The sequence below is a fragment of the Taudactylus pleione genome, unplaced genomic scaffold, assembly GCF_031769625.1.
Source record: "Taudactylus pleione unplaced genomic scaffold, aTauple2 ptg000610l, whole genome shotgun sequence".
Classification (NCBI taxonomy): Eukaryota; Metazoa; Chordata; class Amphibia; order Anura; family Myobatrachidae; genus Taudactylus; species Taudactylus pleione.
Window position 1 is genome coordinate 2,619,600 of NW_028285012.1, and position 24,833 is coordinate 2,644,432.

At 46.2% G+C, this 24,833-nt stretch overlaps 1 protein-coding gene across 2 annotated transcripts; it reads right to left on the reverse strand.

Annotated features, from left to right (window-relative positions):
- Nucleotides 1–15,269: 15,269 nt before the first annotated feature.
- SPMAP1 (sperm microtubule associated protein 1) lies at nucleotides 15,270–24,207 on the reverse strand. Of its 2 annotated transcripts, none has more exons than XM_088454221.1 (3): nucleotides 23,892–24,207; nucleotides 19,491–19,545; nucleotides 15,270–17,517 (listed from the first exon to the last, which is right to left on the reverse strand). In XM_088454221.1, the coding sequence occupies exons 1-3, from the start codon at nucleotides 24,156–24,158 to the stop codon at nucleotides 17,360–17,362; spliced, it is 480 nt and encodes a 159-aa protein (XP_088310347.1). In that variant the 5' UTR covers nucleotides 24,159–24,207; the 3' UTR covers nucleotides 15,270–17,359. The 2 variants fall into 2 exon arrangements, with proteins under 2 accessions (XP_088310347.1, XP_088310346.1); XM_088454220.1 differs by having other exon boundaries at nucleotides 19,446–19,545.
- Between the last annotated feature and the right edge of the window lie 626 nt (nucleotides 24,208–24,833).

A 24,833-nucleotide genomic window follows, 5' to 3' on the forward strand; every position in this document is an offset into this window, starting at 1 on the left:
AAATCGGGCAGTTAAAAGTGAAAAACGACCAGTGATGTGCGCGCCCTCTGGTCGTTTTTGCCATCTATCATCGCCCGAACATGCTGGTCAACCTGACGACGTCGTTAGGTTAACCATGTTCGGGGATGATTGATGTGCCTACACTGAACGACTGAACGTTCAGTGTAGGCACATCAATGACTGTGAAACGACTGCACGATTACAATGTCATAATCGTGCTCTCATTTCACAGTCTGTAAGTGGATATGCACCTGAAAGTCTTCTAGCTTTACAGCTACAATTGAGGCTATGAGCGCTATACAGGCCTGGACTGGCTACTGTGGCATTTGCCAGAACTATTGTGTCTGGGTTTATCAGTGGGGTGATCTGGGATGCTACACTTTGTTTAACTGGCCTGGTCAGCCTAATTCGGCCTCCTAGTTAGCAAATAGAATTCAGCACTTTAAGCTGGGTACACACTGACAGATGCATTGGCCAATTGATCAATTGATCTCCCAATGTATCTGCTGCCCGTCGGCCAGTGTGTACCCGCTATATGTCGGTGAACGTAGGCGTTCACCGACATATCGCATTGGTTGTGCTGCACAGCCGATGGACAGATGTCTGCAGACACACACAGCGGCAGCTGCGGGGAGGGGGGCGCGACATGCCCATCAGTACACACCCCCTGGTTGCCGGGACACGCAGCAAGACACAGATGATGGCCGTTCAGTGTGTATGATATATCTGCAGATGATGGTCGTTCAGTCAGGTGTGTACCCACCTTAAGGCCTCCAAGCGCAACAAAAACAGTGCTGATAATTAAACACTGATTATAGATTTATTACATGCATGTTAAACATCAAACTGCTTCACATATACTGACACTAATCAATAAAAGAGGTAGCCACCAATGTCATTCATATATAGGTTGGTCACAGGGATATTTATGATCAGTGAAGTATTACTCTCAAAATGTATAGTTGAGGCTCAGTGTTGAACTTTGCATTCTGTAAGGTCTTTGCAAGCAATGATGTCAGTGAAGCAGAAATGTGGCCGTCAATCCCTGACGCGTTTCAGATCCATAAGGTGCGTTTTCATCAGAAGGTGATTACTAACCATATGAGTGAATTGTTTTCCAGTCAGGAAAATGTTGTTCCAGGTGGGAGATAATGAGGAAAATTACTCCTTCAAGTTAAACAGTGCTTAATGCATTAAAAAAATATATTAAAATTGACTAACCTGAGTGTTTTCACGTATTCTGGAGACTTGCTCCCCAACTATTTTGCTAAAAGATCAAGTTCTTCACTTGCGGTAATGTTCAGTTGTTGATTGAGTTCTTAAAGATGGACCTCCTCGATCTGTAGTTCTCTGGACGGTCATCAAAGTTTGGAAGCCCTGTGTTAACTAGCTCACGGCAAACCATAAATTTAACAAAATCTGTCATCTCTGATTTAACAGCCTGTGTATGATGAGGTGTATTTAGGATGTTGTGATTCAATGTAAGAAGGTTTTTGTTCTTGAATGCAAAATAGCGTATCCTTCGGCTGATTTACATTTGTAGGTGAGCCTGATGAAGGGAATTTGCATGTGAGAAGGTTTGTAAATCACTGCAGAGACCGCCAATGTGCCTGTCGGATTGTATATGTTAAGATTCAGTATTTACAACTGGTTCCTCATTGTTAGAGCAGAGTAAGCTGCTGTGTTTACTGGTATGACTTAGTAGATATTCTCTGGTGCATTTATCAGGGTCTTCTGAGATAATTTGGCTACTTAGATCCTCGCTGCTATCTCGGTTTATGGCTGCTTCAAGGGCCTGTGCCACAGAAGCAGCTGCTGCTTTCTCCTGACACAGTGCATCTGGCTTCTAAACGTGCTTTTTCTCATTTTAATGTGATCTCCATTTTTGCGTAAGAGGCTTGTGCTTTTGCAGCATCAGTGTCTGAATGTGCTTTGATGGCGGCAGCACTCATTGTGGATATATTGGAATGCAATTATCCTTTTTTTTGAATAATGGCTGGATAAACTAGAGCAGTGGTTCTCAAACTCGGTGCTCAGGACCCCACACAGTTCACGTTTTCCAGGTCACCCAGCAGGTGCACAGGTATATTCATTACTCACTAACACATTTTAAAAGATCCAAAGGTGGAGCTAATTATTTCACTTGTGACTGTGAGGAGACCTGGAAAACATGCACTGTTTGGGGTCCTGAGGACCGACTTTGAGAACCTGTGAACTAGAGCGTTGGGACTGAACTTCCCTCAAGCGGTCTAATCTAGTTTCTGCCTCTGTGACTGCATTACATATAAAGGTGCGTATCCCCTTGTAGATAGTGAAACGACAGTTACAACATTGTAATCGTACAGTTGTTCCTCTTCCCCTGCAGTGCCTACACTGAACGATATGTTGTTCAGTGTAGGCACCCTCCTTCATCCTTGAACATGGTCAATCTGTCGTTATCGGCACACTGCCGCTAACGACTGATTGACCAGCATGTTCATGCGATGATAGATGTCGGAAACGACCAGTGGAAGTGATCATCGCTGGTCGTTTCCGACATTTTCATGTCCGATTTGTGCACGATTAATGAGCGATTGAACAATATCGTTATCGTTCAATCGCTCATTTTAATTGGCAAGTGGATACCTGCCTTTAGACTTTCACGTCCCTGATCAATGTCTGTCTATATGTTACGTTCCTTAAAACTTTCTTCCACATTTGTTTTGGTTAAAAAGGTGGGATATTTCTCTGACTGCAATCTATAGGTCACATAACTGAGTTGATCCAATGTATTTTGAATTTGTTCCTGAACCTTCCTTGCATTTGACACTTTAAGCACATCGGTTTCAGGGCCCGATTCAGACCCTCTCGCTAAGTAGCGTTCGCACGCAGACTGCCGTTGTTTCCATTGTACGCATCACAGTGCACGAACCAGTCCGAGCGATCGGGAAGCTGCCCAGCTGAGTGATTGACAGGAGCAGCCATTTGTGGGTGGTGACAGGGGTTGGTCGATGAAAATGGGGGAGTGGAGGTGCGAACGCAGACGCGCCCGAGCGTCTTAACACCGTTTTAGAGGCATGCATAATTAAGATGCAGCGTCATAGTACACGTCACCTGGCTGGATTTTACACTGAAGTGATCGCAGTGCTTGAGGTAGGGTATGGTCAACCCAGGGCCGGATTAAGGTCTGTGGGGGCCCCTGAGCAACAAACATGTGGGGGCCCCTATCAATAAAAGTTGAAATTATATATATTATACACACATGCATATAAATATTTTTTTTAACACACATACTGTATATACCCAGACACTCCCCTCATTCACCAATTACTTCCCTCCTCTGTCATGCACCAATGACACCCCAGCAGCACCCAATCACCCTCTGACATTCATCACCAACACAGTCCAGACACAACCCTCGTCATTCACTATCAACACCCCTGCAGCACCCATCGTCATATACTACTACTAATACATCTGCTGCACCCAGACAACCCCTTATTCACTACTTTATTTACCATCATCACCCCAAAAGCAATCAGATATTCCCCTATACACTACCAACACCCAGACACTCTTCTCATACACTACCAGCACCCAGGCACCCCCTCCTACACTACCAGCACCCCCTTCTATACTACCAGCACCCAGACACTCTTCTCATACACTACCAGCACCCCCTTCTATACTACCAGCACCCAGACACTCTTCTCATACACTACCAGCACCCAGGCACCCCCTCCTACACTACCAGCACCCAGGCACCCCCTTCTATACTACCAGCACCCAGACACTTCTCATACACTACCAGCACCCAGGCACCCCCTCCTACACTACCAGCACCCCCTTCTATACTACCAGCACCCAGACACTCTTCTCATACACTACCAGCACCCAGGCACCCCCTCCTACACTACCAGCACCCAGGCACCCCCTTCTATACTACCAGCACCCAGACACCCCTCTACTACACTACCAGCACCCAGGCACCCCCTTCTATTCTACCAACACCCAGACACCCCTCTACTACATTACCAGCACCCAGACACCCCTCTACTACACTACCAACACCCAGGCACCCCCCTCCTACACTACCAGCACCCAGGCACCCTCTACTACACTACCAGCATCCAGGCACCCTCTACTACACTACCAGCACCCAGACACCCCTCTACTACACTACCAGCACCCAGGCACCCCCTACTACACTACCAGCACCCAGACACCCCTCTACTACACTACCAGCACCCAGGCACCCCCTCCTACATTACCAACACCCAGACACCCCTGTACTACACGACCAGCACCCAGGCACCCCCTCCTACACTACCATCACCCAGACAACCCCTCCTACACTAAAAACACCCAGACACCGCCCTACTACACTATCAGCACCCACACCCCCCCTTACTATACTACCAACACCCAGGCACCCCCCTACTGCACTAGCAGCACCCAGACACCCGCTCCTATCTACCAGCAACCAGGCACCCCCCTACCTTCCGGCTGCAGTGTGCTGCTCATGCTCGCTCCATGGTGCCCACTGACCAGAGCAGAGGAAGCAGGTCCCGGGCCCTGGCCGTCTTGTGTGTGGGCGGAGAAGAAAGGAGCCGATAAAGGAGGTAGGAACATGCGTGCCCGGTTAGTTTGGAAAGGAGCGGAGCCAAATCACGGGTGGGGCGGGGCCTAATTGCGGGCTGCGGCACCGTTAAAAGATTTAAAAAAATGGTTTATTATGGGGATGTGGCTGGGGGCAGTGTGTGGGGGCCCCCTATGTGTGGGGGCCCGGGACGACCGCCCCTGTCGCCCTGCCCTTAATCCGCCCTGGGTCAACCACAAGCGCTGTGTTCACTTCCGATGGTACTCTGTTACCGATGGTTGTACACACTTCCTGGAGATGACGTCCGCAAGTGGGCATCTTAAGACAGGCTGTTGGGCGTCTGCATACACAATGTGATCGCATGCCAAGAGAGTGGGCGTGCTTTTGCCTTGCTGTGCGATCGCCTGCCTTGCCGAATTTGCATCGTATCTAACGAGCAGGTCTGAATCAGGCCCCCAGTTCTATCCCATGCTTTTTCTAGTCTTTCTTGGTATTCATCTCTCTCACTGATGTATTTATCCCTGGCCTTTTGCGGTAGCTTAACTGTACGTATAGGTGTAGTGCCATCTTGGGGCTGTGATGGGATTTCATCATCTGCATTTTTAGCAGTTTCTGCATTAGAGTTATAGGAGTCTATTTAGTATGAAGTGTTAGGAGACAAAGTGAAATGAGATAAGGTACCAGCCAATCAGCTCCTAACTGCCATGTCACAGGCTGTTTGAAATATGACAGTTGGGAGCTGCATTGGCTGGCACCTTATCACTTTTCACTCTTGTCTCCTAACACTGCTTAGTAAATAGACTCCATAGTCTGCCATGATGCGGTGTTTGCAGGTGTATGACTGATGATTATCAGGATATGCTCTGCACGGCATACACTTACTTGAGTTCTGTGTGGTGAAACACAACACACCTTAGTGCGACAACACACCTTAGTGGATCCAAGATCAACTGCACGTGTCGTTGAGTCCGGAGCGAACTTGTGGGAAATTCCGGCTGTATGGACGTAGTCACCGGATCGTGGATCTGTAATGGGTGAGATTACACCAGCCTGACTGTAAGTCTGTAAAGCTTGAGCCCACAGAAAGGTGATCTTCTTACTATTCTGACCCTTATTACACGTAAGCAGTGTGTAACTATTCAGATAGCTAAAGCAAGTTTATCTCTTATGGTGCATACCATACTTACCTACATTCCTGGGCAGCTTTCCGGGAGCAGCAGGAGGGGACCTGCTGCTCTCCTCTTCGGGGGGCGGGGCCAGACGATAGACAGCATTAGGCCCCGCCCCCTTTACAGAAAACCCCCGTGATTCGCGGGTCCGTGAGGAGGGGGCGGGGCTAAATGACGCGATTTGCCTAATTTAGCCCCGCCCCTTCCCGACGGACCCGATAATTTCAGGTAAAATCTCCACATCCTGCCCACTTCACTAGGAAGTGGGCGGGATGCGGGAGATATGCCTACTCTTCCGGGATTGCGGGGGGTTACCCGAAAAATCGGGAGCCTCCCGCGATTCCCGGGAGAGTAGGCATGTATGGTGCATACACACTAGACGATATGCTCCCTGAGCGATATCGTCTAGTGTGTCCCCGGCAGGCTGTGCTCAATGTCGTTCATGACATTGAGCACAGCCGCTGAACGATATCATTAACGATATCGTTCAGTGCCGGGCTCTCTCCCCCTTTCCCTGACATGCAGCAACCTGACGAGATCGTCAGGTTGGCCTGCATGTCAGCCCGATGAACGATGATGACGAACGACCCGCGGGAACGCGCATCGTCGTCATCGTTCATCTTTTTGGGCTTAAAAATGGACGATAAAGTGGACGACTGAACGATAACGATATCATTATCGTTCAGTCGTCCACTTTATCGCCCAGTATGTACGCACCTTAAATCCGCAGACAATGAGATTTCTGGAACTTTCTACCTGTTATTAATGCAGACTGGAATGATTGTCTATATAATACAGCTGTAGTTCTGCAGAGTAGGTCACTGTACATGTGGTGGCAAATAAAATAAGATAGAATACACAAAGTGTGTGAGTGTGGTAAAAAGATATAAGCCTATAGGGTAGTGGAGACTTATGGTGCGTACACACGGTCAGATTTTTCTTCAGATCTGAACGATAACGATTTAAAAATCGTTCAATCGTTCATATCTGAAGGAAAATCTGACATGTCTGAACGATGAACGATGCGCGTTCCCGATGGTCAGATAACGATATCTGACATATGATGTGTTTGCAGTCTGACTTGGACAATTCCATTCATCTTAATGCAGTCAAAAATCATTCAATCGTTCAAATCTTTGGTAAAATCGTTCAAATCGTTCATCTGACAGGTCTGACAAATCTGACTGTGTGTATGCTCCATTAAGCTGCATACACACACAACGATTTTGTTACCAACGATTTTATGAATGATTTTATGAACGATTTTCTGTCAGATTTTTTAAAGTGTAATGAACGATTTTTTTGAACTACAAACGTGAGCGCACATGAACGATAATCGTTCATCGTTTTAACTCAGAAAGTGAACGATTTTTAAAACGATTGAACGATAAACGATATCGTTAATGATAATCGTTCAAAAAATCGTTGTGTGTGTGTATGCACCTTTAAACACAGCCTCTCAGCAACTCATACAGACTAACTGCACAGTAGGGATGGACATCGGACATCGATGGTTAGTAACCATCTATGTTTTTTTTTTAATTGTAGTATTTTTACCATTAGATGGTGGCTTTCCGATGTTTGACACCATCAAATGGTATTCAGTCGATGGTGTTTCAATGGTGTCTTGTTTTCTTTAGATCCTATTAGCTATGCCTTCCCTGGCTCCTTTCTGGCTGTTGTATGCTGTGTCTGCATCAGAGAATCTTCATGCTGGGTTTGTTGGAGGCTGTCTCTCACTGTCTCAGAGAGGTGACCCTCAGTCCCACTCCCTCCCTACCCTCTCTAGGCTGCTAGGCAACCGGGCATATTGCTAGCTCTGATTGGCTCTCACTGTCTCAGAGAGCCAATCAGTGTGCAGCCCTTGACTTGCAGCAGCAGTCACTCACACAGTAGCACAAATACACACACTCTAGGGATGGCCATCGGTATGGTAACCATCGATGGCAAAATAGCAAGTGGTCATCGATGGTAACCAACTATGCAATGGATGACCATCGATTGTTTCACCAACTGATGGTCATCCCTGTTCTATGACTGACTGGCCCGTGGGCCAATCAGAACCGGGGTGTGTGGCTTTGCATGTATCGGGGGGCGGAGTTATGCTCCATGTCTCGGCACCATGTAAAAAAACGATGGAGGCAAACCATCTGGTTCTCCCAATTGATGGGAAAAACAGTTGACATTGGTCATAAACCATCGATAATTATGAATGGTCGATGGCCATCCCTAACACACACTCTCTAGTCCTGGGTTCTGCTGCTGCACTGTCAGTGTCAGCTGTGACAAAGCAGCAGGGGCAGTGTCTCTCTCTCTTCTCCTCGCTGCCTGACTCAGCTGGCTGTAACACCTGTGCCGGGCATGCTGGACTGTCACTGTATATTACTATGTATATTTAGTAGTGTATACCTGCCCTCCAGTCCCCGCAGCACAGCGCGGCAGCAGTGCTGCTTCATAGAGAGGACAGTACTGCACCATGTGTAGGTAATGGGTGCCCTTTAATGGAATTTCTTTCTATAAATAAATGAACTAATTTATTCACCTTCTTTTAAAGCAGGGGTGGGGAACCCTTTTTCTACCGAGGGCTATTTTGATATATATAACATTATTTGAGAGCCCAGTGCAGGCCATGCCCCCTCCGTGTGATGTCTCACTGTGGGTGGGGGTCACAATCGCTGGTGATTACAGCAATGCCTGGAGCATCCAGAGGATGCTCTGGGGAGCTGTAAGGGCAGCGGTGTGACCCTCTGAAGTGTCCTAAGGACCCTCCAAGGGGCACTGCTGCATAGATTCTGCCTGCAGGGTGTCATGCTAGGCACCTTGATAGCCATATAAGGCTAGCTGAAAAAAGCCAGATCAAATACAGGTTCCCCATCCCTGTTTTAAAGTCTAGTTAAACAACATGGTTCAGCGTGCCTGATTTCCAGGGGGCGATTCAAATGGTTGCCGCACCCCCTGCTGGCCGTCTATATGAATAGACCCCTACGGAGCAATTAAATTGTTTCTCCATTCAGGCGGACATTAGTATTTAACGCGGCTAAGAGCACCAAAAACCATCGCACGTAAAGCAGCTAAACCCATCTAAAGAAGTATTTAGAACGCCCAAATAGCCGTTAAGTCGCCCAAAAACACAGACATTGTACACATTTCTTTTCGCACCTCAGGAGGCTGCGAGGAGAAATGAGTTCCCCCGATTTAGACACCCGAACAGAGCAACATTTACATTGCTCCGAAAAGGCACCTATTCACATAGACACCCAGCGTTATTGTTCCTTGCCTAGTGTGGTGGTAGTTATTTAACTGCATGGTGTACTAGCATCTCAATAGCAACCAATCCAGTTTGAGCCTTGTTGAGTCTGATAGAAGATAGACTAATAACAGACAATATTAGATCACTTGCTATAGAATGCTGAGCAATTACACTGTACAATAAATAAGATAGCATTGATGAACCTGTATGTCATTCTTTTGTATCCCCATTTGCCAGTGAGTGCATTTACAAGCATGCAGATACATGTTGGTGCTACACATTTATTATACATTTATACAAAAGACACTTTAATCTACTAGGCCATGCTTCACCATGAGCCGTCAGATCTTACTATTATTATTTTATGAGATAATAAGCACTTTCTTTATTTACTCAGTTTTTAATGGTATTAATAGATAATGTCGACATCTTTCAGAAGATTCTCCTATTATCTCTGTACAAAACATGAAAAGTGTGAGCTGTGAAAAGCTATTGGGAATTAATGACAATGAACTATTATGGCAAACTCGGGACCTTGTGATTTTTCTCCCACATATCCAGGATAACGTGTGAAATTCAGACTTCATTAAAAACGCAGAGCAGAAAACAGAGTCTTTGTGTTATATTTGGTGTCTGAGCAAATGGCAAGAATTGTGCGGAGCCTAATTTGACTGATTGTAGACATATGGCTGTCTCAGCACCTTTCATGCTAATTGCACAAGGTAGCTTCAAGGACCTGACATTATTGGCATGTAAATGTCCCTGGCACCATCTCATTTACATTACAATATAAGGAGATTGGCAGCTATACACCTGTCAGTCTTTTGTTTAGTCACCCGTTTTGCTTCAGTTCATGGAACCCACAAGATAAACACAATATTAGCTCTAAAAACAAAAAAAAGAGATATTTTCATCAGGTCATCATGCTTTAGGCTGTGTCTGTACTGCACAGGAGTGAGGTACTAATAACTTGTTAGATGAAAGCAGTAGCTAATATGGTTCCTAATGAGTGGTGAGCATGTTCTATGTATTCATTAATGGAAAGTGAAAGGAGATTCTGATTGATTAGAAAAGTCCACTGTTACCATTACCTTCTAGTTCTTGATTGCAAACTATGGAATCTGGGGATGGGGTTTGGACTGCACACCCTAATTTAAACCTAATAAGCAGGGCCAGCTCTAGGGGTGTTCGACCAGTGCGGTTGCACAGGGGCGCCACCCCTAGAGGGCGGCACCCCTCCCCAGCATCCCAATTTCAGCGGGACAGTACTGTCCCGCTGTTCCACCCGCGAGCCGAAGTGGCCCGCAGGTGGTCAAATCGGGATGCTGGGGACCCCCACCGCCGCAGCTGTGCGGCGGTGCCGTACCCCCAGAGAGTGAATTGATGCTACGCACATGCACGCGGCAACCATTCACTGACGGGAGAGGGCTGGGGGGAAGCCCAGCCAGTGACGGAGTGCTGGGCTTTACCACCAGCCTGACGTTATCTGGAGGCGTGCCATGCGGGCACGCCTCCAAATAACGTCACACGGGGTGTGGCCTATGGCGATTAGGCCATGCCCCCAAATTCGGACACGCGCGCGCGAGGTTAGGGCGCGCTCTCAAGAGCAGGCACAGGGTGCTCAGAACCCTGGAGCCGGCCCTACTAATAAGAGGTGCTACCATGCTGGGACTAGTAGTACAATGCAGGAGAGAAAGAATACAGGTGCACACTCTGAGTACTAATAATGTTAGGGAACCATCTAATGTGGTTCACCTTGACGCAGTGGATGGGCAAACATTTTTGGGCAAACACCTACTAAGAACCTCACTAATTGTATAGCTTATAATGATTATTTTGACTATCATTGTTCTTAGTACTAAGAGTGTGCACCTGTGTTCTTTCGTCCCCTGCATTGTACTACAAGTCTCAGCATGGTAGCACCTCTTATTATGTTTAAATTGGGGGTGCAGTCCAAGTTCCCTAACCCTTTCCACTATATTTGTATATATATTGTACACTTGAAGGCTGAGACTCCTTCTACTTGGTATTTGCACCCCACCCATCTGGTGCTTTTAATCATATGCATAGGTTCCTACATTTCTGTCTACATATCAGAATGGGCACTATTATAGGTAAGTCCTGAATAAATTGACATAATGTGTTCGTGTTAGGGACCCATCTTATGGGGTTCACCTTGATGCGATGGATGGGAAAACATGTACAAGATCCTCACTTATAGTCCATTTTAATTGTAGAGTTTATCAGAATTATTCAAGCTATGGAATCTATCAACACCTGGTGCCGAGGTGTTACTACCTTGGCAAGCTGTAAGGGTTCGATGCCATAGCATAATCATACAATCACCACATAGCAATGCTGTGCTGCTTAAATGTTCTGATGACGTATTAGAATCTAACAAGTCATGGGAATGCAATGTGTCCAGATGGGGGTGACTTGATGAGGTGCAGAGAATATAGGGTCTGATTCATTACGGATCGCAAGTGCGATTACGCACACGTAGACGGCCAATTGTTGTGTTCTGAGCATGCGTATGCAGTGCGCGTGCGCAAAGATCTCACTGCGATCACACTGCCATCGCAGACACTATGCAGACCCATTGCAGACTGATTGACAGGAAGTGAGCATTTGGGGGTGGTGACAGGAGGGTGGTTGGCGAAATGCAGGCGTGTCAATGCATTCAAATGCTGTTACAGGGGCGTCATAAATTAGCCAATGCGATGGTATACGCAGCTCGAATTCCCACTGCGACGAGGTTAGCAATTTCTGAGTGAGGTCTGACCTTGTGCAAGTGTGCATGAGGCTCCGATGTTACCGATGGTTTCTCTGTTTTGCTAAGTATTACGGATGTAAGTAAGGGGAAGTGGGCGTCTTTATGTTAAGCTGCGACAGCATAGAGATTGCAAATATTAGCATATTTTTGCATTGGGCATGTATGTCTAATCGCAGCTGCAATCGCAATAGCGATCTGTAATGAATCCGGCTCATAGTCAGCATATAGTTCTCCCTTACCTGGAACGTACAGTACAGTATGCTCCTACACATTTGGAACTACAATTATACCAATCATCTGTGACTTCTGATGTCTTTATAGATACACACTTACCTGATTACATGGGGGCATATTTATTAATGATCGTGTTTTAGACCTGACAATTACCATTTATTATAGTGGCAATAGGAAATTAAAGTTTTGCTCAAACTTATTAAAAATCACATCCAGGAACTGGGGCCCTGAAAGGAGCACAGTCCTGCGATATGTTAGAAGTGAAGTGATTGGTAATGCAATGTACAGTAGATTGCCACTGTTGAGCCCCCTCCTAGCAAATGGTGTGTTATGTAGCTCATAGGCTAAAATGGCTACTGAGTGCTACACAGGGGCGTAACTCCCAGAGACAATGGAGGCGCCTGCCTCCGGGCTCCAAGCCCTGAAGGGGCTCCTCCATCTATAGCATGTCCGGCAAGTGTGATTCACAGAGGAAAATGAGTGTGACCGCTGATCTTCCACTGCAGCGACGCACCTGCTGCAGCGTTGATTAGCCCTGTCCTGGGAGACCCGCTAAGACCTGCAAAAAGGGACAGGAAGGTTCCCGTCTGATACCCCTCAGCCTGCGCTGCAGCAAGTGACGGTGCACCCACCACTGCTGCTGGACAGTGAGCTGAGACCCGAGACATCTATCCCAGGGACCACCGTTACAGAGAGCCACCTACTGGATACCGCCGATTATGTATCACAACAAACGGCGGCTCACCAGCATATGCTGCTGCAGAGTCGGCTGAAACTCGGTGAGTCTAGCTGACTTACCAACCGTTGTCACACAGCGTACCTGGAGTCATGGAACAAAATTGACATATTAGGCATAATTGTATTTGAGCATCTGTGCCTCATTCGGTGCTGCCAAGGCTAAAAGCCACAGCAAAATGCATGTCGGTGTCCTGCTGTGTACCAGATGCCTCATGTACAAATTGTGAAGACTATCTATATATATATATTATCCATGTACCTATGCACTAACGTTAGGAGAACTATACCTGGGTCTTGACACTGCAAAACCGTGGGACTTGATAGCACTTAATCAGGCACAGACTCTCATACATTTATACCTGATATGTAAATTATCATACACCTCTAGACCCCATAGAATCTTCTTCATATATTATTTCTAGGTGTGACTTCGTTGGTATACTTTTTTTATGGGGGGCGCCAAACTCTAACTTGCCTCCGGGCGACTGGGATGAATTTACGCCCCTGGTGCTACAGTAGTGAGTGCTAAAGCCCTCAGTCTGAGGTTACTGACCCCCTACGAGATCACACACATCTCTGGCTCCTATTAGTATTCCAGTGATCTGATCAGCTACTACTTGTTCTATCCCCTGCCCACTTCCAAACAGTGTTCACACTGATGGGCAAGAACGTACAGGTGGTTAGATTTCAGTTAAATGCACCTTAACAAACAGTGGGCTCATTAGAGTTGGTTGCATGCATCTTAAGCTGACCATACATCAGACCAACTTTCCTCCAACCATCCAAGTAGTTGGTTGGTTGGAATAAAAATCCGGTAATGTATGGGAGCCAATGATGATCAGCAATTTGCTCCCAAACACCAAAAAAGATGAAAAATTTCATTCAGGCATGTTGGTTAAATCTATTTGATATAACCAACGTGCCTGAACAACAGCTTTTGTCAGTTTTCTGGTGTTTGGGAGCAAAAGGCTGATTGTCAATACTCCCATACATTACCAGATTTTCATTCCAACCAACCAACTACTGTAGTTGGATGGTTGGGGGAAAGTTGGTCTGGTGCATGGTCAGCTTTAAGCTGCCCATCCACTAGCAGACTATAGAAACAACAGCACGATTATGACATTATAATCGTGCTATGGTTTCTATGTCTGTGATAAGCCTACACTGAACGAGCTGTCATTCAGTGCAGGCTCATCAAATATCTGGCAACATGCTGAACCTGACGTTATCGTCAGGTTGACCAGCATGTTTGCCCGATTAAATATTTCGGAAACGACCAGCGGGCGCATCGCTAGTCGTTTACGACTTTTAAGTGCCCGATTTGCGGATGATTTGCAAGCGATTGCACGATAACGAGGTCGTTATTGTGCAATCGCCTGCCAAAATCACGTAGTGGATGGGCAGCATTAGTTTAGTGTAAGATAGTATTTCTGTACAGTATATGCGCACATGAAAAAGCCTTATGTTTCCGTAGATATGCAGATCTGGACACATTTTGCACTTACAATTCCTGGCGTGGAACAGTAAATGGAAGAGGAGTGCAAATGTAGAACAATAATAGGATACTCATGTAATTGTGACTGTGTCTGACCTGGTGGTGTGTTCCCGACGCCTGATGCAAAATACACACTGATGTTGATATTAATGCACCTTGTGATTGACCGATTGCCACTGGAGCCCTCCTATTGTACATACACAATTAGTGTGACTGTTATATTATATGAAGTCATCTGTTCACTTTACTTAATTGATATTTGCATTCGGACCCCGCAGTTTAGAACATTTTTAATTTTTCAAGAAGACAACTGGTTTTTGTATTTCTTTGTATTTAATTTGAGCTTTTAGTTTGTATTTGTGAGTGTATTAAATTGTATTTTATATGGTAAATGCGACATCTAGATCTCTTGTACAAAGCAAGGTGCATGCGATCTCACAGAGGGTACTGTGCTGTGCCTTGGAAGGCTAAAGCTGCATACACACGTAACAAAGTTAGTAACAAACAATTTTCGTTCAGACTTTCCCTTGAAAAAGTGAACGAAAATCGTTTACAAATTCGTTGGTTACTAAATTAATGAACGATTTTGTGAACGATTTTCATGAATGATGAACGATTTTTTAATCATGCATACAGTGAATGGACATCGTTCACTCTGTACAACATGAACGATTTTCTGAACGAAAATCGTTTATTGGACAGTCAGAATGGACGATGAACTACAAATGGGAGTGCGCATGAACGATTTTCGTTCATCGTTCACCTTAAAAAAAGAACGATTTTATAAACGATTTAACGGTAACGATGTCGTTGTAGTTAAATTGTTAAAAAAATTGTTATGTGTGTACGCCTCTTTATACTTTGTATATGAGGCTCAGAGCACTTTACCTAACCACATGCACTATGATGTGCTATTTATAATCTAGGTTTATATACATAAGTAGTGATGAATATAATTATCCTCACATAACTGATGAACACATTTTACAGTAATAAATTATTGTAGCTAAAATGTTTTTTTTTTATTTTTACACAATCTTCTTGCGTGTTATAAATAGACATGGTAATACCAAACAAGTTATTTGTAGCCAAAATAATTTTTTGCTATTTAGCATTTGCTTCTGTAATGCTGCAAATATTTATCTGGTAACATAATGGCCCTGATTCGCCATGCTGATATGCACACATTTCGGGGTATTATAAGTACTGCGCATATGTCTCAATGGTTACCGTAAGAAGGGCCTAATTCAGACCCGCTCGCAAGCGGGTCAATGTTAGCCCAGTGTGCATGCGTACGACGGAGGCGCCTCCCTTGTGCGCATGCGCGAGATCCCGGATAGCAACGGGCAAGCCGTCGCTATGGGTCTCGCTACAAAGGGGGCGTGTTGTCGATGGTGAGTGACAGCACACCCCCTTTGGTGGGCGTGCCGGGGGCGAGGCTGGCCATCTGGTGCCGGCCCCACTGACATCACAAGTGATGTCAGTGGGAGTGCTTTCGTCTCTGATAGAGCCAAAAGCACTCCAGGGCTTGCGGCAACGAGACCCTACCACAAGGGTCTTGTCGCAAGCCCGATTGTCACGATGGTCTTGACCATCGCGACCATCTTTTTGGCCGCTCGCTATTGCTGTGGGTGGTCACCCACAGCTATATGAGCGGCCAGGAGGCCACTCTAAAATTCAGAGGGACGGCCCTGATTCAGAGCGAGCGCTCTGTCAGAGTGTCCGGCTCTGAATCAGGGCCGGAGAACAAATTTGGATGCAGGGTCTGTGGATTTCACTGGGCGTTTCTGGGAGGTAACAGGGTGGCTAGCCAGACGTGGGTACAGGGGAGTGTCGTTGACAGCGGCTGCATTTAAAGGTACAGTAGCGCTGACACAGGATGCCGCAGCTGCATCCACCTTTGAACCGGGCCCTTCTTGTCTATATCATCAGCTTTATAATACAAAACTCAGTTGACATCAAATGTGTAGCAAATTAAACATTTATGCTGGGTACACACCAGGGCGATATATCTGCCGACCGGGGGCGTTTCTAGAGAGGAGGGGGCCCATGTGCGGTCTCCGACACGGGCCCCCTCCTTTCTGGCCGGCGGCTGGCTGTGCACTGAGCTGTGCGCGGCCAGCGCCGGAGTTATAGACTCTGGGCACTAGAGTGCGCCCAGAGGCCATAGAGGATGCGCTGGTCACCGGGAAAATGGCAGCAGCGGCCATTTTCCCTGTACTGCGCATATGCCGGGAAAATGGCTGTGGCGGCCATTTTCCAGTCGTTTTTACAGTGCCGGGCTCCGGAGAGGTAAGTAATTCTATGGGTGCAGGGTGTGCGGTGCGAGGCCCCCCTGGACCCAGGGGCCCGTGTTCCCCGCACACCCTGCATCCATTATAGATACGCCCCTGCTGCCGACCCAGAGATCTGCAGACCGAGCATAAGATTGGTAAAACAATACACACTTACCAATCTTCCGCTCGATGTGACTGCGCTAGGATACCAACTGAGTGGCTTTAAATGTGCCTGCCCAGCTAAGACGTCAGACATCCGCGGTTCCTGAAGCAAGTGTACAGGCGGTCAGCGGGTCACCCGTACACACAGCCAGATATATCGGATTCAGCTGTGCTCCAGGACAGATGCAATATATCTGTGAAAGTTTGTACACACCCGTCAACAGGGGCGAATTAGGGGGGAGGGGGCCCGTGTGCAGTCTTTGTCTGGGACCCCCTCCTCTCTGCCCGGCGGCCAGTAGCGCACTGAGCACAGTAGACTCTGAGCACTAGTGCTATGCCAGAGTCTACAGCGCATGCGCAAATCACTGGGGACATAGCGCAGTAGCCATTTTCCCACACGGTTTCCCTACTGCGCATGTTTATAACACGGCATCCATTTTGTGACACAGAATCTGCTTTGTTTTTCTCCACATATTTGCACAGTACAGATTATATGACAACCATTTTAAAGACAAATATGATTATCTACTAAAACATATTCCAGTAACTCTAAAAGTCAGAACACATCATCTTTTCTATGTGTAGAATGACAATATTGTATAATGATAATGATTAAACTACACTCATCCAGTTGGAAAAAGAGCAGTTTGTACATTCCTCAAAAGAACAATCATTATGCATTTTTAGTAAATTGCTGACTCGGTCACAATTCCAAATGGGGAGGGCATTCTTCTGAGAGAGGGGGTGTTCCTCCTGTACCCATACAGTCCGTTGTAGCCAATTACAGGTTTGATAGAAGATAAGAACAGGCCGTGACCCCTGACGTGTTCTGCAGAATGACCTGGGACATGAGAGAAACGTTGGTGGTTACACAACCTGATCATATCAATAACTGTTCATGCAGGAATAATCAATGGTCACATAGCCATACATGTATATAGATCAAGATGCACTGACCCTATGTCTGCTCTGTATACACTGTGAGGTCAGCAAACAGCGGAAGCCCTAATGGTTAGCAGGGAAGACATTTTGTTGTGGGGCTCATTCTGCTCTCTCTACAGACATACAATGACACCAGCACTCTTCTATCATGATCAATGTATTGAGGGTACTGTTCAACAGATCCCATTGGCAGCCATTTATATAGATAGCATTGCTATCACCACTGAGCACAAAACCACAACCAAACACGTTGCACAGGGAGCCCTGTAAATGTTGTCTTGGATTAGTACCACTAGTGATTGGTGCTACAGTAGCTTTATCCAAGGAGCAGGGTCTAATGTCATACAACCAGTAATGAGCTTCATTGTGTGACCCCAAACACATATTTAGATTGTATAGTGAGCCCCATTTCAAGCAAGTCTTGGAGAGAGAAGCCTAAAACAACCAATCAGCTTCTTACTGTCATTTATGTAGCACAGTCTATGAAATGACAGGTGCTGATTGGTTGCTATGGGCAACTTTTTCAATTTATCTCTCAAAGGTTTGATACATCTCCCCCAAAGTCACCGTATTGCCAGCCACACTGGACAGTGAGCTTCATAGCACAGAACCCATATTTAGAGATAGACCGAATGGCACAAAGTCAATTGTTAGCTACAATGCACAGACCCTCCTGCACAGATAACCTCATTATTAGCCCTCACTGCTAGCCTCATTGTACAGATATCCCTGTTGTACAGAAAAATGTACTTCAATTGTACAGAGTCCTCAGTTTCTGACTACTCCAGGCCCTAGGCAGACCCCTATAATGCCCAGCCAGTAATCTGACGCAGAGAGAACAGTTTGCATAAAACACATAAATGACCATTAAAGTGACATAAAAGTGCCTCATATAGTACCTCCCCACATGAGAGAAATTCAAATTGGGACATGCCTGAATTGGGGTCATATACTATTACAGGTTTGTAGCCAGTTCACAGTGGGCATGACTTCCATAGTGCTAGGCCATAAGTAGCCCCCTTACCTCCCTTAAAAAAAGCCATTTATCCCTTCAATGCCATGCTGGTACACACGACATTGAAAGGATGTCCAGCAGTGAGGCGTATCTCCTAACTATATATGAATCAGGACAAAGGGATGAAAATTGAGAGAATGGCACAGTACCCTCAATTCCTGACTGTCCCCATAAATTGGGACTGTTGGGAGGTAGTGTCGTAAATATGACTCCTGTATAAAGCATACCTCCCAACTGTCCCGCATTCAGCGGGACAGTCCCGTTTTTCTGGGACTGTCCCGCTGTTCCACCAGCAGGCCGCAGTGTCCGCAGTGGGGGGGAAGTTGGGGAGAGCACGAACCACTGCTCTGCATAGCAGAGCAGCGGGTTTGCAGGAGAAGAACAAATGCCGTGCATCTCGGAGACCCGGGTAAGTAGTACCCCGCTCGCGGCTCCCCCTCCCCCCTCTGCACCTCTGTGTATGGGCAATCGGCTGATCGCCCGTACACACTTGCCGATGGCTAGATATGTCTGCAGGCATATCTGTTCATTGGCTGTGCAGCACAGCCAATGCGATATGTCTGTGACCGACGTAGGTCACAGACATATCGTCTGTACACACTGGCCGACGGGGGCACGATATATTGGGCGATAAATTGATCTGCCAATATATCGGCCAGTGTGTACCCAGCATAAGAATTGGGACAAGAGCCTCTCCCTCTAAACGCAGCAACAAAAGGTAATAACAGGCCCTGTGATAATTCATTTACCACAGCATCAAAAACAAACAAATCTAAATATAATTTGATATAACACAAAATAAACTACTGTACCTGCTCCACAGTTATTTCTTGTTAGTAAGTAAAGAGCGGCAGCACCTTTAAACTGGAAACGGTCGGCAAGTTCACCGTGGATTGACGTTCCTCCGTCTGACTAGAAAAACAAAATGGCTTCTTATTTGTGATGTGAAATAGCCATGCACATATATTGTTTCACAATTTTTTTTCTACTGTTAGTTTTCTTTTAAATATGTCTACCATACCCCTGTCCAGTGTCCTAACATGGAGTCTGGTCTCCTTTTTACTCTGTATGGAGAATACCCAATCGCAGCATACTCACCAATACAATGGCACAGTACAACATATCATCTAGGGCCTGATTCAGAGGTAGACACAGTGCAATGCCGCATGCAATCGGCCAGTGTTTTAAGTCAGCGCATGCGTCCTAGTCGCACTGGGCATGTGTCCCAATGATTACCCCCGGGAGAGACACAGAACAAATTTGGACATAGAAGGAGGCAATATTGGTGGGCTTTCCTGGGAGGTAACAGGGGGATGGCTAACCAGAGGCAGGCGTGTCACGGCCAATGACTGTGGCTTTTGCCACAGTTGCACTGGCACCAACGCCCATCTTCAGACGGACATTCTGCGCCTCCATAGGGCTGGTGCAATATCTGATGGGGCGACCGATGGCGCGTCTTTCTACGCACAGTGGCGGATTAGCACCGCAGCCAATAGAAGTGTCAGTAAGATGCCCATCGGCTGTGGCATTACGAAAATCAATGGGAAATATTTCTTAAAGCTTCTGCCTCAGAGAACACTGTGCACAGTATATCCTTTTTCCCATTGAAGATGAATCTAATTTTTCACCTTTTGGTGATTGGTAAAAAAAAATGTAAAAACAAATCCTGCCAGTAAACGCAGCGTGGCCATGTCGGGGCATTCTCAGTCATCCCGATCTTGAGACAAACGGAACTATTTATCAAGCCATTTTTACCTAAAAAATCACATGGAACAGTTAGTCACTGCCGGAGCAGGGCTCTCCAGTAACCTGTGCCAACCCCGCCCCCGAACACGTGACATCATGTGAGGGGGCGGGGCTGCTGGGAGGAGAAAGTGTAGAGCTGCCCGGACGCTCCATGCGGCTCTACACACTGCAGGGTTCCTGGACTGGAGACCCCTCTGAATGCTCTGGGCAGCACTGAAGCACTGCTACTGACTGCAGGGTGCTGTTCAAGACGCTCTGCTAGCCAGATGCAGGGGGCGTGGATCAGTGGGTGACGGCACCACTCATACATCCCTCCCTGCGTCCCTTAAGTCAGTTTCCAAATGATTGAGGTATGAATAGGTTGAGGGGTAAATAGGCCAGAGGGAAATTAAACATCCAAAGCAGTTTCTGCAAATTGATTACAAGCGTCAGGGAGCATAGGGATTAAATTTTTTACATAGGGAAGGGCTGAAGCTCAGGGGGCAGCTGTCAGGCCAATCAGGTTACTGGGGGTCACAACTTAAGATGACCTATATAGGGTTTGGGTAGTAGGAACTTCATCCTCTTTTTCATCTGGACTATTTTTCCCTCCCTCCCTCCCTTCCTGGATTTGCGGTTTCGTTGTAGGTATGTGTGTGTGTGAGTGCGCTGGGCTTGTCTTGCTTGGTTGGGGTGGTAAAGCACAGCAAGTTGTAGTCAATAACTATTGGGCATATTTGGTCAACACATGTAGGCATTTTATTGTGGCGATTTTGCCAGTAAGAAGTTTGCGGATACCACCCCAGGGGCGTAACTATAATGGGTGCAGGGTGCGCGGTGCACACGGGCTCCTGGGGGGCCAGCACCGCACACCCTGCACCCATATTATCGAAACTTACCTCTCTGAAGTTCCGGGGTTGGGTGTCTCAGCGCTGCTAAAAACGCCTGAAAATGGCCGCCGCAGCCATTTTTCCGCCATTTTGCCCATGCGCAGTGAGGAAACCGCCGGGAAAATGGTGGCAGCGCCATTTCCCCGGCGATCTGTGCATGCGCAGTAGACTCTGGGCACACTCTAGTGTCCAGAGTCTACTGATGCAGCGGGTGCCGGCAAGCCGCATCAGTCAGCTACCGGCTGCTGGGGATAGAGGGGTGCCCCATACGGGGAGTGCACAAGGGCATTATTCTCAATGGGTACTGCAGTCTAACCCTATTTACCAAGATTACTTTTTCGGAGATAACGCCACTGCTACAGTGTATCTATACAGCGCGGCCGCTGTTACTTTGTAAGACACCTCCTCAGTGGACGGCAGGCTGTTGCTGACACTGGGTCCAAGGCTCGTTTTCAGCCGGAGCTCAAACAGGAAGCCTTGTGGCTATCGAGCACACCAGCAGGGTGAGCATTAACTTTAGCTGCTATTCAGTCTGGCCAGTTCACGAACTGAACATCTATACAGGACATTTGCAATTTTCTACCCCTATGCACATATGAGGATAATTTATCATCTATTTCAATAGCAGGACAAAATCCTCCTTTATATTTCCTTACATGCCTAAACACGGATGGCAGCAGGACATTTTAATTAAGGGATAGTGGTATTTAACAAATCGAGATAATACCATTATTATATAAGGAACTTTGCACGAGAGTGACTTTAAGCAATTGCTATCAATTATGGTATCATGTGATATATGTAAATTTTTAGTTTAATTTTCATTATGTGTATGATTAAATATATTATGTTTCATTGATCGAGTCCTGAAGAATTTCTGCATAAGCAAAGGTTGCTGTGATTTATCTGCCAATTCACCCTTTTAATTGATTTTTATTAGCGCAGAGGTTTTATATAGAGAGTTTTTTCTTTATATATATCTATTTCTTTTTTGTTCTTTCTTTTAGGGTGAGTTTTTTCACAGACTCATCCAAACTCTCTGCAGCTGAGATTCATTTAAATTTAAGTTTATATATTTATTTTCTATTAAGCGCCGGAGTTATTTTCTTTGTTTTTCGGAGATTTGCATAAATTAGCTAACACCTTTCAAGTACATATATGTAGAAAGTAAATATTGACATTAATGACTATATATAGTTTGTTTGTTTTCACAATAAATTATATTTACTTACATAAACCAAATCAAACAGATTGATTGCAATGGAAAACTCACATTATTTAAAGAAATGTAGCATCATGTATTCCTTGAAAAGAGATAAATCTCCTTTAAGAATTACTGGGATAACTGGGATTGCCTTTGTACTCAGTCAGCAATTTGTTTTTCAATGTAATCTTTTCAGACGTAAATCCAAAAGTGGATGCATCCTGCGATTATCAGCAGACTGTGCATGTGCCGAAGACAGCAACCAGAAACTGCTCACACATCGCAACCATACATACGCACCTTGACGGAGGACATGAGAGAGGATAGTTTGCTCCGTGTCTGGGCGCTTCTCTCCATCCGTGAATTGGGAGTTACTGGGCGGCAACTGGGTGATTTCTGTGCAGACACAGGGAACAGATCTATCTGGTGGGAATGTCATGCGAGCATCATAGGCAAATAGGCCGACTTCCGTGCTTGTATGAGGCGTGAAGACACAGCTGGGATGTCTGCAGCGCCGTAATGTGTGGTCCAGGTGCAGGCCACGCCCACTGAGAGTGACGTCATACAGAGGGGTGGGGCCACAAACACCGGGAATTACAGGAATGCCCGAAGCATCCTTAGGGCTGTAAGGGCAGCGGTGTGCATGCCTGATACCTCCTACGGACGCTCCAGACGGCACCGCTGCAGAGATTCTGACTACAGGGTGCCTTTCCAGGCATGCTACTAGCCAGATGCAGGGGACGTGGGTGATCGGCGGTGCTACCCACAGAGCTCTGCGCTCTGTGCAGTGGCTCTGCTCGCACACCCCTAATTACGGCCATGGATGCCTGTTTCAGGCGGAACTTTTGCACCGAGTAGGTAGGTGCAAGTGCCGATACTAATGATGATGGCCAGAGAAATAGTGGGCGGACCAATGCTTATGCATGAAGATGCAAGGATATTCGCATAGAAGGATGGATGCTAGCATAATGTAAGAAAGCTGGCAGCCGCGGACATTCGCTTATGTCGGCACTTTGATTCAAAATCAAGCCCTAAGCATCTATTTGCTATACCATGATCAGCCAAAATCCAGAGCAAACTTCAGTTTTCTTCAGAGAATGGCTGTCACTATATTGTCCAATTTATTAAATGTTGACGTCACAGAAATGATTTTTCCTACGTTTACCTAGTTACCGGCACTTATTGCCTTCCGCGTAGACTACTATGAGGATAACAAAATAACTTCATTTATCTAGCAGCAAAAAACTTAGTTTAGCCGAATATATTCCTATAATAAGCAACTGGCAAGGCATGCTGGAACTTGTAGTTTCACAACAGCCCAAAAACAGCTTCTCAGTGAATGAGTACTGAACATGACACTGACTGGGAGACTGTATTGTTTATGCACACAAGAGACTTGCAAAACTGGCAATTAAATGGAGACCATGCTATACACTCACCTGTCCCGTCCTCTTCAGCAGGGGTGGCACAGGCCTGTTCCAGAAATATCCACTAACATGCAGATCCTTTTGGGCATTGTAGGGTGGGATAACAGAGCCAAGTTTTGGCAAGGAGAAGCTGTAGTCTTTTGCAATACTTTCAGTTGCGACACAATCCAAGACAAATCTTTTCTCCTTCATCCGAAGTTCCGCTAAAGAAGGAGAAGGTGCAAAACGACTTAAAGAGCCTGATTCTACTTTCCCTCGAGACCCAGCGGAAGCCGCCATTGGACCAGCTTGGAAAGTGAAATATTCTAAGCTTTGTATATCTCTCTGCCTTCTGAGTATTCACAGTGGTCATTTGGAGGCATAGGACAAGTCAGGATGGGTTGCTATAGACACACACAAACACAAGTACATGCCATTCTTACTAACAATTACACTTTGCTCTCAGTACAAGTTTCCCGAGCAACACACATACACAGAGGATCTATTCATCAAACCTGTGAAACCATGAGACAATATTTCTACCTTACATTGGATCATTATTAAAATGATTAATACACATCAAAAGCACAGCTCTTCTCGCTTATGTGTCCTTTGGAAGACTGCGTGAACTTAAATTAATAAAAGCGGTGACTCGGGCATTTGGGTATAATTTACAGCGTTACAATGTATAACTGTATATACAGTACATGGGGCATGATTTCTGAGTTGCACTTAATGAGGTCACAATTCCGGATGCTTTCAGTGATCGTAACTCTTATGCGACTATCCATCAGTATTCTTAAGGTGGGTCCACACCTGACAGATACTGTATATCTGCAGATCGAGTGATCTGCAGATATATCTGTAGATGATGGTCGTTCATACACACTGAACAACCATCATCTATCCGGCAGCCGCGGGTCCCGCTTGCCGGCATGCAGCGGCTGCCGCTGCATGTGTACGGGTGTTCTGTAG

Coding starts and splice junctions, on each gene's coding strand:
- SPMAP1 (XM_088454220.1), bottom strand. CDS start 24,158: ATGGCGGCTTCCGCTGGGTCTCGAGGGAAAGTAGAATCAGGCTCTTTA. Junction 19,546..23,891: donor TGCTGAAGAGGACGGGACAG/GTGAGTGTATAG, acceptor TTGTTTTTCTAG/TCAGACGGAGGAACGTCAAT. Junction 17,518..19,445: donor AAGAAATAACTGTGGAGCAG/GTACAGTAGTTT, acceptor CTCATGTCCCAG/GTCATTCTGCAGAACACGTC.